Below are 13,361 nucleotides of genomic sequence, written 5' to 3'. Positions count from 1 at the left end.
CGGACTGACTGAAGATGCTTATACATTGAAAAATTATAAATTATCTTTTTAAATTACATAAATGTGTCTATTTAAATTATATAAAAATATCTTTCTAAATTAAATGCATCCTATGTAATTTTGGTGTATACAATCATTAAAGTTGTATACTTTTTTTAAAATAGAAAATTTTATTAGTTTTTAACAAATACTAAAATATTTCAAAAATAAAATAAGATTTAAATTTCTCACTTCAAAAAAATTATAGTTGATCTTATTTCACAGAAACTAGATAAATGTATAAAAGGCTCCAAGAGGAACTACCTCAATCCGCAAAGCAAAGCTTACAATCATAATATAGGAGTTCTTAACATCTCATGTGAGGTAAACTTCTCAACCAAACCATACTCAAATCAACCGCTGCCTAATCACACGGACACAAAGCACACAGACAAACTCAACGGGTTGTCCGTGTCTACACCCATTAACGGCACATCCACAAATCTAAAAACATGTATTTGGATCTTCCTTAGCATTTTATCATATCTGGAGCTATCCCTTCAAAACGGCTCCGGTTGCGGATTTCCTATAAAACATAAATCAAACATGAAGCTCCGAGGTGCCGAGCTTTCATCTTCCTATTATTGCCCCTGAAGAGCTCCTCCGGCGGCGTCCTGATCTTATGCACAATCTCTAGTCACCGCCCCACTTTGTCCCACACTGCAAGTGTGATGGGCATTCAAAGAACAAATGGGGATTTGACTCATCCTAACACTGACATAGCGCACAAGCCTTATTAGGCTCATATGACATCCTATCCGTCGCCGTATCCTATCACGTGCAAGCAACCAAACAATAAATCAATATTTGAGCATAATCGTCCCTTCGGATAGGTCTAGTGACTAGCGCGTAAAATGTTACCACAATGAAATCTGAGGTTCGAATCTCGACAAAGCCGAGGTAAATACCTCCCTTATGTACTAGTCACTATTTCAAAGTACAAACCTCTTTCGTTCGTTTATTTTTGTTTTTTTATAAGTTTAAAACCCTAAACCTCATTAATTTTTGTATGCTTCAAACGAAGCACCGCTGCCTCTTCGTTTGCCTCTCGTCGTTGTGTTTCTCCGATTGCCTGTAAGTGCTCCACAAGATGCAGTGCGGAACGCTTCCAGCTCCGCTAGAAATGTCGCGGGACGCCTCCGGCCGTGCAAGAAGGGTTATCGAGCCCATCAAGCAATGCCGGCAGTATCTCCGAATGCCTCCGGTGGCACCGAAAGTATCTGCGACACCTTTAGTGCCGTCGAGGCATCACAATTGTGATTGTGTTCGTGATCCAAGTATACATTTTTTTTAAATTTAATTAAATCTAATCCCTCCTAACTTAAATGAGATATTTCGAATTGATTTTTATAAAGTCTAATTCAACTATCCAAATAAAATATATAAAAGTACATTTAAAATAATTTTTTTAATAAATCTAATAATTTTATTAATTAATTTAAAACAGATTAAAATTTATAAAAAATATGTTTAAATATAAAAAAATATTAATTAAATTAACCAGATTTAAATATATTAAAAATATATTTAAATTAAAAAATAATATTTTTTATTAATTCAAATAAATTAGTAAATAGATTTAAAATTTAAATACATAAAAAATATATTTAAAATAAAAAATCTAATAGATTTTATTAATTAGAATATATAAAAAATATATTTTAAATTTTAAAATATAATAAATTTTATTAATTTATATAAATCAATAAATCAAATTTAAATATATAAAATATATTTAAAATAAAAAATTCTAATAAATTTGATTAATTTATATAAATTAGTAAATGAGATTAAATATATAAAACAATATTAAAAACAACAAATCTAATAAATTTTTTTAATTCGTATATAAATTTATATTCTATAATTATTTTTTCCCTATTTTATATTTTTTTATTAATTGATTATCATTTATTTTAACGGTCTTGATTCTTAATCCTACCAAATACAGTAATTTCATCGATTCAAAAAGATATTATTTGAAATTATGTAACATATTCAAATGCTAAAAATCTAAATATTATCAGTTGTATTTTTTATGATAAAATAACAAATGACGAGATTTATTGACATAAGCTACATGTAGTTGGAGATAATAGAAATGTGAAAACTTGTCCGAAATATTCCAAACATGTAAAAGAAGAAATTAGAGAGTTCATGCAAAAAAAAAAAAAGAATAATAATTTAAACAATCAAATGAATGAAACTCCTCATTCTACATATATTCTACAGATATTGATGATTTAAAAAATTTGGAAGAATATGAAGATGATTAACAAACTAAAGTGAAATGGAAACGATCAATATCTAATCCAAGCATTCATCCTAAGGTAAAAAGTGTAAACAAACTAAACCTATTAAATTTTATTTTATGAAAGATGCCGATGAAATTGTCAAATAAAGATGTGCAAAAAACAAAGAATAATTTGATGAAAATAAAAAGAAGTTAAGAGATATTGCAGTTGAGAACTTTGTAAAATGAATATATGATGCTAGAATTCCTTTTAATGTTGTTAAATATGATTATTTTTTAGCCTTGTATTAAAGCTATTGGACAATTTAAATTGGAGATGAAACCTCCATCATATCATGAAGTGAGGATTAAGTATTTGAAGGAGTTAGTAAATACAAACTTGCTTCTCAAATACCATGAAGTATTATGCTAAGTTTGGATGCACAATCATTCCTGATGGATGGACGGATAAAAAGAGTAGGACTCTCATAAAATTTTTTGTGAATGGTCCCTAATGAAACGTATTTGTTGAATCAGTTGATGCTTCATACTATTAGCACACAACTGACAAGATGTTTAAATTACTTTCTAAATTTGTGTATCATATTGGAGAGCAAAATATGGTTCAGATTGTAACAGATAATGCAAGTTGCAATGTCAGTGCAGGTAATATTTTAAATTTTGGTTACTTTCAATTAATAATTGGATCATATTTTTAATTTTTTTTCCACTAAATTTATTTTGTACAGGTCGTCTTTTGTTAAACCAATTTTCACACTTATACTGGACGCCCTATGCAACTCATTGTTTAGATTTGTTGCTCGAGGATATATTCAAAATTTCTCATCTCAGAAAATTGCATGAACGGATATTGATGGTGAATGATTATATTTATAACAGACAATAAATATTGAGCATGATGAAAGAGTTTACTGGATAGAGAGACATGATAAGAACCACAACGACACATTTCGCAACTACTTTTTTGACTTTAAAGCGATTTCATGTACAATAAGCAAATCTAAGAAAGATATTTACATCTGAAAAGTGGATAATAGTCAATTTTCTAAAAAGGCAGTTGGAAAACGTGTAGCAGAAGTTATATTGATGCATTCTTTTTGGAAAAATATGATTTTTGTATTAAAAGTTGACATCCCATTGGTGAAAATATTGCGACCGGTAGACGATAAAAAAAGTCTCCTATGGGTTATATTTATAAATCAATAGACAAGGCCAAAGAAGATATGGATGTGTTATTTAACAATAATGAATAAAAATATCATATCGTTTTTGAATATATTGACAAAAGATGGAGCATTCAAGTCAATTGACCTTTACACGCAATCGGATATTTCTTGAATCCAGAATATTTTTACTCAAACCTAACATAGAAAATGATATAGAAGTGATAAAAGATTTGTACAAATATATATCTAGATTAGTGAGGTGAGAATTTAAAAGATAAGATTACAAATTAATTGAAAAAATACAAGAAAGTAGAACCTTTTGATTTGTCAATGCCTATTCGATAAAAAACTTCAAGATCACTAGATAAATTTATAAATAATATATTGTGTAATATCAATATTGGATGGTAATAAAGTTAATTTATATATTTTTATATTTCAAGCTGTTTGATAGTCTTCTTATGGTACATTAACGTCTGAATTAAAAATATTTGCAATGAAAATTTTAAACCACACATGCTCTTCTGCATGCTGTGAACGTAATTGGAGTATTTTTGAACATATAAGTTGAAGTTTTTTTTAATACATATTAAAATTTATATTATGAATTTAACCTTTTATTTATTTTTTGAGATAATTCTAATAAAAGAAATAGATTATCTCAAGAATGATTGAATGATTTAGTAAATATCAAGTACAATAGAATTTTAAAGCGAAGATATAACATACAAGATAAGATTGATCTTATTATTTTGTCAGAGATAAATGATAGTAATGAATAGTTATTGGTAAAATTGGATGACAGTGATAAAAACAATGATAATGATTTTATCTATAAAGGTGAAGATTTACATTGAAATGATGTAACACGAGCATCTATAATCAGTGAAAATGCATATGACTTTCGATCTCGAAATACGTCTTCTTCAAAAGGAGCATCATCATCTGCTTCAGCCAAAAGAAAGCAATTTTTAACTCAAACTAATATTGTAGATGAAGAAGAGATTAACCTTAATGATGAAATTGAAGAAGAAAATACTCATAGATACAAATCAAGTGATGAAGTTGATGATATAGATTTAGATAATGAAAATAAAGAAGATGGTCATTTTGATATTTGATATTTCATCTATCACATTTTCAAAAACTTTTGTTTTATTTTTAATTTTTTGAATAATCTACAGCTTTATCAAAGAATATTTTATTTATGGTTATTTAGATTTTTAAAAATATTTTCAAAGATTTTTAATAGATATAATAATTTTATGTTTAGCACATTTTTTTTTTCAACTTCGCCCGTGACGACCTAATCATGGTTGGTCTCAAGCCCAGATAAAGGAGGGGGTTGCGTTAAGTTGTCAGCCAGCGTTAAAACTATGACAAATATTTAATGAATAGATTCAGTGAACTATTGTGTTAATGCTAAGTTATTTCCCGGAAAGAACACGTTGCAAGATCCGACAGAAATGTCTCGACAAGGACCGCTACATCTTTAGAACTCAGGTGTAGTGCTAAATATGCAAGAGTTCGCGTTACAAGGTCTAACTGTAATGTATCGACAAGAACCGCTACATCTCCATGAGAACTTAAATGTAGTATTAAATATGCAAAAATTCTTACAGCATAGGTTGGATAAGAACAAATATGATAGGAAAACTAATAATCTAATATTTGGAACATGGAACATAGAAACCTTTACTAGTAAATCAATTGAAGTAGAAGATATGATGATTAGGAGAAAATTAGTATTTTGTATATACTAGAGATAAAATGGGTAGACGAGAAGGCAAAACTAATAGAGAATTCAAGTTTTAAATTATGGTACACAGAAAAGAATAAAGCAAAAAATGGAATGGGTATTATTGTAGATAGTTCGTTAAAAAATGAAATTGTAGGAATAGTTTGAAAAGGAGATAGAATTATAATCCTCAAGATAATAGTGACGAAAGAAACTATGAACATAATTAACGTATATGTACCGTAAGTAGGATTAGATGAAACTATCAAATCGAGGTTTTGGGACGACTTGAATGAAATATAACAAAACATTTCTCAAATGAAATGATTTTAATAGGATATGATCTAAATGAGCATGTCGGAGTGAAAACTAAAAAAATATGAGAGAGTACATGAGGGTTATTGATTTAGAACAAGAAATGAGGAAAGGAAAATTATATTAGATTTTGTGATAGCATATGAACTTATATTAGCTAATATATTTTTTTTAAAAAAAAAGAGAATAATACTTAGTCACGTTCAAAAGTGAAAATAATAAATTGACTTTTTTATAATTAGGAAAAAAGATAGAAAGAATTATAAATATTACAAGGTCATCCCTGGAGAAAATTTAACTATCCAACCTAGGTTAGTAGTGTTGGATATACGTCTCAAGTATAATATCAATAAAAAGAAAATATATACAACTCATAGAATTAAGTGGTGAAAGTTAAAGGATGGAAAACAAATATATTTAAGCAAAAGGTAAGACTACAAGTATTTGGTGAAATATATAGTGATTCTAATAAAATATAAAATAAAATAATATCAAAGTTAAAAATAATAGCTAAAAGTGTACTCGATGAGTCTAAGGGACATGCACCATTAAGTAAAGAATCTTAGTGGTGAAATAAGAAAGTACAAGAGAAAGTGAAGAAAAAACGAATATCTTATAAGGAATTATATATTTTTAAAAACGGAAAAAATAAAAAAAAATATATAATAGCAAAAAAAAACTAAGAGAGTAATAATGAAGCAAAGAATAAAATTTTTGAATAATTATATCAAAAATTGGATAAAAAAGGAGAAAGAGATGTTTATATAATAACTAAAGTGAGAGAAGAAAAATAATAGATCTTATCCAAATAAAATATATTAAAGCTGAATGTATTATAATACTAGTAAACGAGGAAAAAATAAAAGAGCGATGGAAGAAATATTTTCATCAACTTTTTAATTAATGTTTAGGTGATCAACTTAACTTAAGTTATTTAAGTAGGTTAAATGAGTATAGAAATTTAAATTTTTATCATGGAGTTCAAATTCCAGAAGTAGAACAAACTTTAAATGGGATACACAATGAAAAAATTGTTGGACCAGATGATATTTCGATAGAGATATAGAAATGTCTAAGGAAACAAGACATTGAATAGTTTACAAAACTATTTAACATGATATTGAAAATGAAAAAATGTCTGATCAATAGAGAATAAATATTTTAGTTCCCTTATATAATAACAAGAAAGACATACAAAATTATGCAAACTATAAGAGTATAAAACTAATGAGTCATACCATGAAACTTTAGGAAAAAATAATAAAAAAATTAAGGAAGGTGACCACAGTGACCGAAAATCAACTTAGGTTCTCGTAATCTTCTCGAAAGAACCTCAATACACAAATCGAAGAGTATAGAGGATAGAGGATCTTCTTGCCTTAGGTCACGTAAACCATTGAAAAAAATCATGGATGCCACCATTTAGAGATATAGAAATACTTAATCCATCTTCGATATTTTTGAGAAAAACCAAACCCAACGAGAGCCACCATAAGGAAATCCTAGTCCACCATATCAAAGGTCTTCTTTAGATCCACCTTGCCCCCAGGGCTACGGTGCAGTGGCAGGACATTCAGGTTGTCATCCAGGTACTCGCGGTTCGAGCTCCCGCTATGACGAATTTGCATAAATTTTTCCTCTAAATGGGGCACGCAACTAAAAAATGCTGGGCTCCTGTACTATCCGCTGCAAGCCCTTTCCGATTTACCCTGATGGCTGGTGGAAAATTTCTGTGGGACCGAACCGGTCACCCCAAACTCGACATTATCCAACCTGATTAATCATTTCTTTAGATCCACCTTAATCATACATCTTGATGATACTCTTTTGCATGTATACTTTCAGAGTAATTCTTGGGTTAAAGTAATTTTGTCCACAATAAACCATCCTGCCCGAAAGCAGCCTATGCCAAATCAAGTAGATACCCCAATACCATAGCTAGTCACCTGGCCAATACCTTTGCTATTACCTTATAGAATATATTACAACATGAGATAAACCGATAATATGCAACTCCCGAAGCATGGCCCGACTTTGGTATTAAAGATATCACCGAATAGTTCCATTATTTTAGCAAACCATACAAGTGGAAAAAATTCCTCCACTGTAACAATAAAATCCAGCCCTATGGTATCCTATGATGATTTGAAGATTTTTGCCCTATAACCATCCAAATCCAATGCTTTATCACTCCCTATGTCGTCCCCGGGGTCATGATGTCGTGATAAGATATTCAGGTTATCTCCTAAGCACTCACGATTCGAACCCCAACTATGACGTATTTACAAAAAATTTTCCTCCAAATGGAGAGTATAATCAAATGATGCTGAGCTTCTGACTGGTCGCCAAGTGCGTTTCCCGATTTATCCTGGTGGCCGATGAGAAACTTCCTTGAGACCTAACCGATCACCCTACGCTCGACATTACTCAATCTGATTAATTATTTATTACTCCCTATGCCATCAAGGGCCACCCGTATCTCCTTCACTCTCGCTGGCCGACAAAGGTCTTCTGCTTGCACGTTGGTAGGCTTTCTTCTGGGGATGTCTCCACTAAAGGGGCTGCCTTGTTCCTTTTGTCCAAGGCTCCAAGCAATGAATGAAAAAAATTAATTAACCAGACTGGGTAACATCAAATTTGTAAAAAAAAAAATTTCTCCAAATAAGACACGCAACTAAAGGATACTGAACTCCTAAATTATCTACTGTGAACATTTCTCAATTTATCCTGATGACTATCACTCTATTTGCTGAGCATAATAATAGAGCGTTCCTTTTGTTGTTGCACTTCATCCATCTGGAAAAATTTTGTGCACTCGTCGAAGCTTTGTAGGTGGACAATCTTCCGGAGATGATCACTGGTGATACAGAATCCATTGGAATAATGACCGATGATGGATATCCGGATGACAGTGGATAACATGAAGGGTGACAAGAGCGCAATGTACAAGTACAGATAGGGTGACAGAAGCGTACAAGTACAGACAGATAACATGAAGGGTGACAAGAGCGCAACGTACAAGTACAGATAGGGTGACAGAAGCGTACAAGTACAGACAGGGTGACAGGAGCAATCATTGAGGATTCTAGTAACTATGTATTGAACATAGTATCACCAGTGATACTCAATCACAAAAATTTACCATTAAAAAAACGAAAAATAATCAAGCTGAATAACATGAATATGGAGTGATTGGTATTATCTTATAAAGATTTTTTTATTGAGGATAAATCAAAAAATATTTATAACGAATAACCCAAAAGTTTAGTACTCCTAAATTGCAAATCTCATTTGAAAAAAAAATAATTAACCAAGTTAGATAACGTCAAGCCTATGGTGATCAATCCAATCCTATGAAAATTTCCCATCGACAAACAAAATAAATCGAGAAACACTTGCGGCGGACGATCCAGAAGCCCAACATCCTTATTTGAAAAAAATGATTAACCAGACTAAGTAATATCGAGCATAAAGTGACCAGCACGATTCCACGGAAGTTTCGCACCAATCATCAGAATAAATCAAAAAACACTTGTGGCAAACAGCCTAAAAATCCAACATCCCTTAGTTGCAAGTCTCATTTGGAGAAAAAATCTCTACAAATATGCCCTCAAAATGATGATTAACCAAGCTAAATAATATCGAACCTAAGGTAACTGGCTCGGCCCTATAAAAATTTTCCACCGATTACTAGGATAAATCAGGAAACATTAGCGGTGGACGGCCCCAAAACCAAACATCCCTTAGTTACAAGTTTCATTTAGAGAAAAACTTTCTACAAATACATCATAATTAAGAATTGAACAGTGGATGTTTCAGAGACAACTTAGCATCCTAACCACTGCACCATAGCCCGGGGCAAACAAAAAAAATACCATAAAGAGCTTCCTAAATAGGATGGAGAGGACAAGGGGATGAGGACTAAGCCCTTTTCTAGTTCTCTTTCACTTACTCGGTGACATCTTCATTTGTGAACTCCTTCCACTAGGCGACTCCAACATTACGATGAGGCTCAACCATAAAGACGTTCGTAATGGAGGCAGAGAAGACACTTTACCACTGCAGCAGTGAATCCCATACTAGCTGGTTGCGAGCAATGGCAACAATAGTGGTAATTACCAGTGCTAAGCTCCTCAAGCCTCCATAGACTGCAGAAAATTTCCAAGACTCATTGAGGAGATGCTATGCTACACTTACCAACAAAGCAGACTCCATGGGATCACCCTTCCTAACGACTGCACAGGTTGTCTAAGATTCCCCGAGGACACCCTAAATGGAGTGGCAGTTAGTGTTTAGGCTTTAAGGTGTGGTTGCAGTTGTCTGAAGATCCTTCTGAACTGAACTCCCTCTCATACGCACCATGGATTGAGGCTAGCTAGTAAACACCAAGCAAAGAACCGACCCACAAAAATCAAATTTTCAACAGTGGAATAAAAATAAAAACCCTGATTGATATGTTGAAAGAAATAATGTATGCCCAAGGGTAAGTGGTACAGCGGAGTCATACCGACAAAAAATAAGTGATAAATGGAACTGATAGAACCTAATTACTCGAGAAATAACATTTCCCAACACGATGGAATTGAAGCAAGGGCAGCATTTCTTGTAAAATGGGGTGCTTGACAAAAGGAAAAATAATTATGAGCTCAAATTTCTGTAGATTGTATGAATTTGTTGCAAGCTGAAGCAAAAGGTTGAAAAGATATGTTGGTGCAGATTCAGGGCAACATCAATGAATCAAGTGAGTGTTGAAAAAAAAGGGTGTTTGGTACTTCGTAGGAGAAGAGATAAGAATTTCTCCAATCTTAGAGTTAAGAGGAAAGTAATAATTGCGACTAATTCACAAAAGGCAACTTTCATCATTGGGAGTAATAGAACTAGCAGTGATCAATTCACTTCATCCTTCTCTAACATAACTCATTAAAAGAAGTAGAAACAGTTCATAAATTAATAAAAACTAAGAACTAGAGCTATCAAGTATACACAACATGCATGATCGGACAACCTTAGTCTAACACTATCATTAATCAAAAAATATGAATGGGAACCAAGCTAAAATCTCAAGGCCGCCAAAACAAAAGGCTTTTAAACTTACTATATAATATTTAGTAACAGAAATATTTCATCAAATGGAGCACAAAGACACTGGTTCATTTATCATTTAGAAAAGCATGGACGCAGTAGCATATCTTCAACAAAAGCAGATCGAAGACAAGACATTTTTAAGTGCACCTTCAAACATAAATAGAAACTACAAAAATGAAGCACATTATTTTTTGCTGATGAATAAAAGTTTTGATTTCAAATGTAACTAAGATCAAATCCAACAAAACTACCTTAGCTAAAGAGCAAAGTAAGTGATTTAAAGCAAAATGATCTAAACGCAAAATTAAGCTAAAATCACTCAAGAGGAACCTCTGCCTCACCATCCGATATCTCCTGCTGAAGGTCCTTGGGATCCTTGCCGTCGACCGTGCAGCCTACGGAGACGCAAGTTCCGAGAATCTCCTTGATAGTGCCAGAGAGGTCCTTTGCCATGGATCTGGAGCGCATCACCCTTGCGATCTCAATGACATCGTCCAAAGAGATGTTTCCGTTGTGCTTGATGTTCTTGGTCTTCTTGCGGTCTCGCTCGGGTTCCTTGAGGGCCTTGATGACGAGGGCGGCGGCGGAGGGAACGACGGAGACCTTGGCCTGGCGGTTCTGGACAGTGAGCTTGACGGTGACTCGAAGGCCCTTCCAGTCTTTGGCCGTCTCCTTGGCGATGTCCTCTCCGACCTTCTTCGGGGAGAGACCCAGAGGGCCGATCTTTGGCGCAAGAGAGCTGGCTGCACCGACCTCACCACCAGTGACGCGCACGAAGACGTCGACGACCTGGGTCGGATCGAGTTTGGGCGGCATCGCGACGGCGGCAGCGGACCGAGGCGGATGAAGTGGGAATTGGTGCTAGGGTTTTGGAAGACGAATCGCCGCAAGGGCGAGTATTTGAAGGGTCACCCTTGCCGGTTCATGTTTTCAAACCGGTTCAGACGTCAGATTGACGTCAACACTTGCAGTATTACCGGCCCAATTATCGAATCATGTAAATAAGTTTGCCAATTATCCAAATCAACTTTGATAATTATCAAATTAAGTATGTGACTCTTACATTTTCCCCATGAATTAAAACTACTTCTCTCTTTCCTCTCTTTCGCGATTGTTCTCTCCCTCGATCTTCCTCACCTTTTCGCTTGTGATTTCTTCGCTTTGGTCGACTTCCTCGGTCCTCCAACGAGCTTTGATTTGAGATTTACAGAATTAGCGGAGGCCGCCGAGGTTGGGGCTTTCAGGACCGACGACTGAATCAAATCGACAGGATTTGAGGGGCGCGATCGAAACCCTAGTGCTGCCTCTTGCCCATGGAGTAGGTTGTGAGACAGACGGCGGCAGTGTAGGGAGGGCGATGGCAGCAATGTTTGGGTAGTAGACCGTGGAGTTCTCTACCCTTGTGCAGAGTGCCACAAATGCCTCCTACATCGTCAAGTGATCGACAGAGGACCAGCGATCAATTCCAAGAAGAAGATCGACATTCTTAAGTTAATTGTGAGAGCATCTCCGGGGATATTTGGAAGGGATATTTTTCCAAATATTCCCCTCTCTCAAATATCCCCCATTGTGGGGGATATTTGAAAAGAGAATAGAAATCACCGGGCACAAAGTTGTGCCCGGTGATTTCATTGTGGGTGGTAGGAAAGTGGGCCCCACAAGTTGTGATTGAGAGATAAAAATATTTGGTAGGTGGGGCCCATAAATATTTGGTTGAGGGAATATTTTATTATAAGTTTTGAGATATTTGATAAGTGAGATATTTGATTGATGATATGGAAGTGGGCCCCATAAATATTTAGAGGAAATATTTGATGTCATTGTGGATGCTATGAAGACACAATAGTGGATTCTGTGTATCCACGTGCTCGTCAAGTGGTGCCAGCAGGTGGCACTCTTTTTTTTTTGCTCCCCATGTTCTACTTTCTTTACTCTCCTTGTTCGGCTTCTTTATCCATGGCTAAAATTTGACTTTTGCCTTAAGGTTTAGAATGAAATCTTTTGAGGTTTAAAGCAGTTTCATTTCTTAATTACTTTTACGTTGCATCTGGTTGTAATTTTATGGCTCATAGGTTCAATATTTGATGTCCAAAGGTCATATGTTAAAATTAGTAGGACATGATAAATGGAACCCTAACTAATTTGTTAGTTGTCATGAAAATTTGGTAGTCTCAGAATGCACTATACTATGCTTAGAAGAATGATACATCATTTCATGAAGTCTTTTCCCTTTGTGAACATATTTTAATCCATACTTAAAAGCTTTATAATATAATTTAATCCACTAAACTCCCAACATATTTCTCAAGGACACTTTAAGAAAAAGGTTAAATGTTGTTGGTGCTAATTAGGAGCCAAGCATGAAGTAATTGTAAATATTATGTGGTAGTTTTGATATGATCAACCAAGTCAAGTTAGGTCATGTTGTGTTTTAACCCTTGTGTCTAAGTGTGCAGGAACTTAGGAGCACAATAAGTCGAGCGAAAGACGCAACTAGCAAGAATGATGACACGGGAGAGATTCGATGGGCTCGGTGCGTCCAAGAAACAAGGTGCTGCAAAAGAGTACGTTGGCGGATCCATTGCAAAAGTGTCGACCTAGTCCGGACCCCAGACCAGAAATTTTATAGAAACGTGACGTGGCATGATCCATTGCAACAGGGATAAAATTTTATCCCTCTCCAAGTGCCTCATTTTTAAAATTTCTTATTTGGTTAAATCGAATAGACCAAAATTTTAAATCGAATCAAATTTTTAGACCCTAC

The 13,361-nt window shown here is 34.0% G+C and overlaps 1 protein-coding gene across 1 annotated transcript; it reads right to left on the bottom strand.

Moving 5' to 3' along the window:
* Positions 1–10,761: 10,761 nt before the first annotated feature.
* On the bottom strand, positions 10,762–11,484 carry LOC122052961 (60S ribosomal protein L12-like). The gene has a single exon (XM_042614742.1). It carries the CDS (start codon positions 11,411–11,413, stop codon positions 10,913–10,915), a length of 501 nt encoding a protein of 166 aa, XP_042470676.1. The 5' UTR covers positions 11,414–11,484; the 3' UTR covers positions 10,762–10,912.
* Positions 11,485–13,361: the final 1,877 nt, after the last annotated feature.

Source organism: Zingiber officinale, chromosome 3A (genome assembly GCF_018446385.1).
Source record: "Zingiber officinale cultivar Zhangliang chromosome 3A, Zo_v1.1, whole genome shotgun sequence".
Classification (NCBI taxonomy): Eukaryota; Viridiplantae; Streptophyta; class Magnoliopsida; order Zingiberales; family Zingiberaceae; genus Zingiber; species Zingiber officinale.
This window is presented reverse-complemented; position numbering and strand designations above follow the sequence as displayed.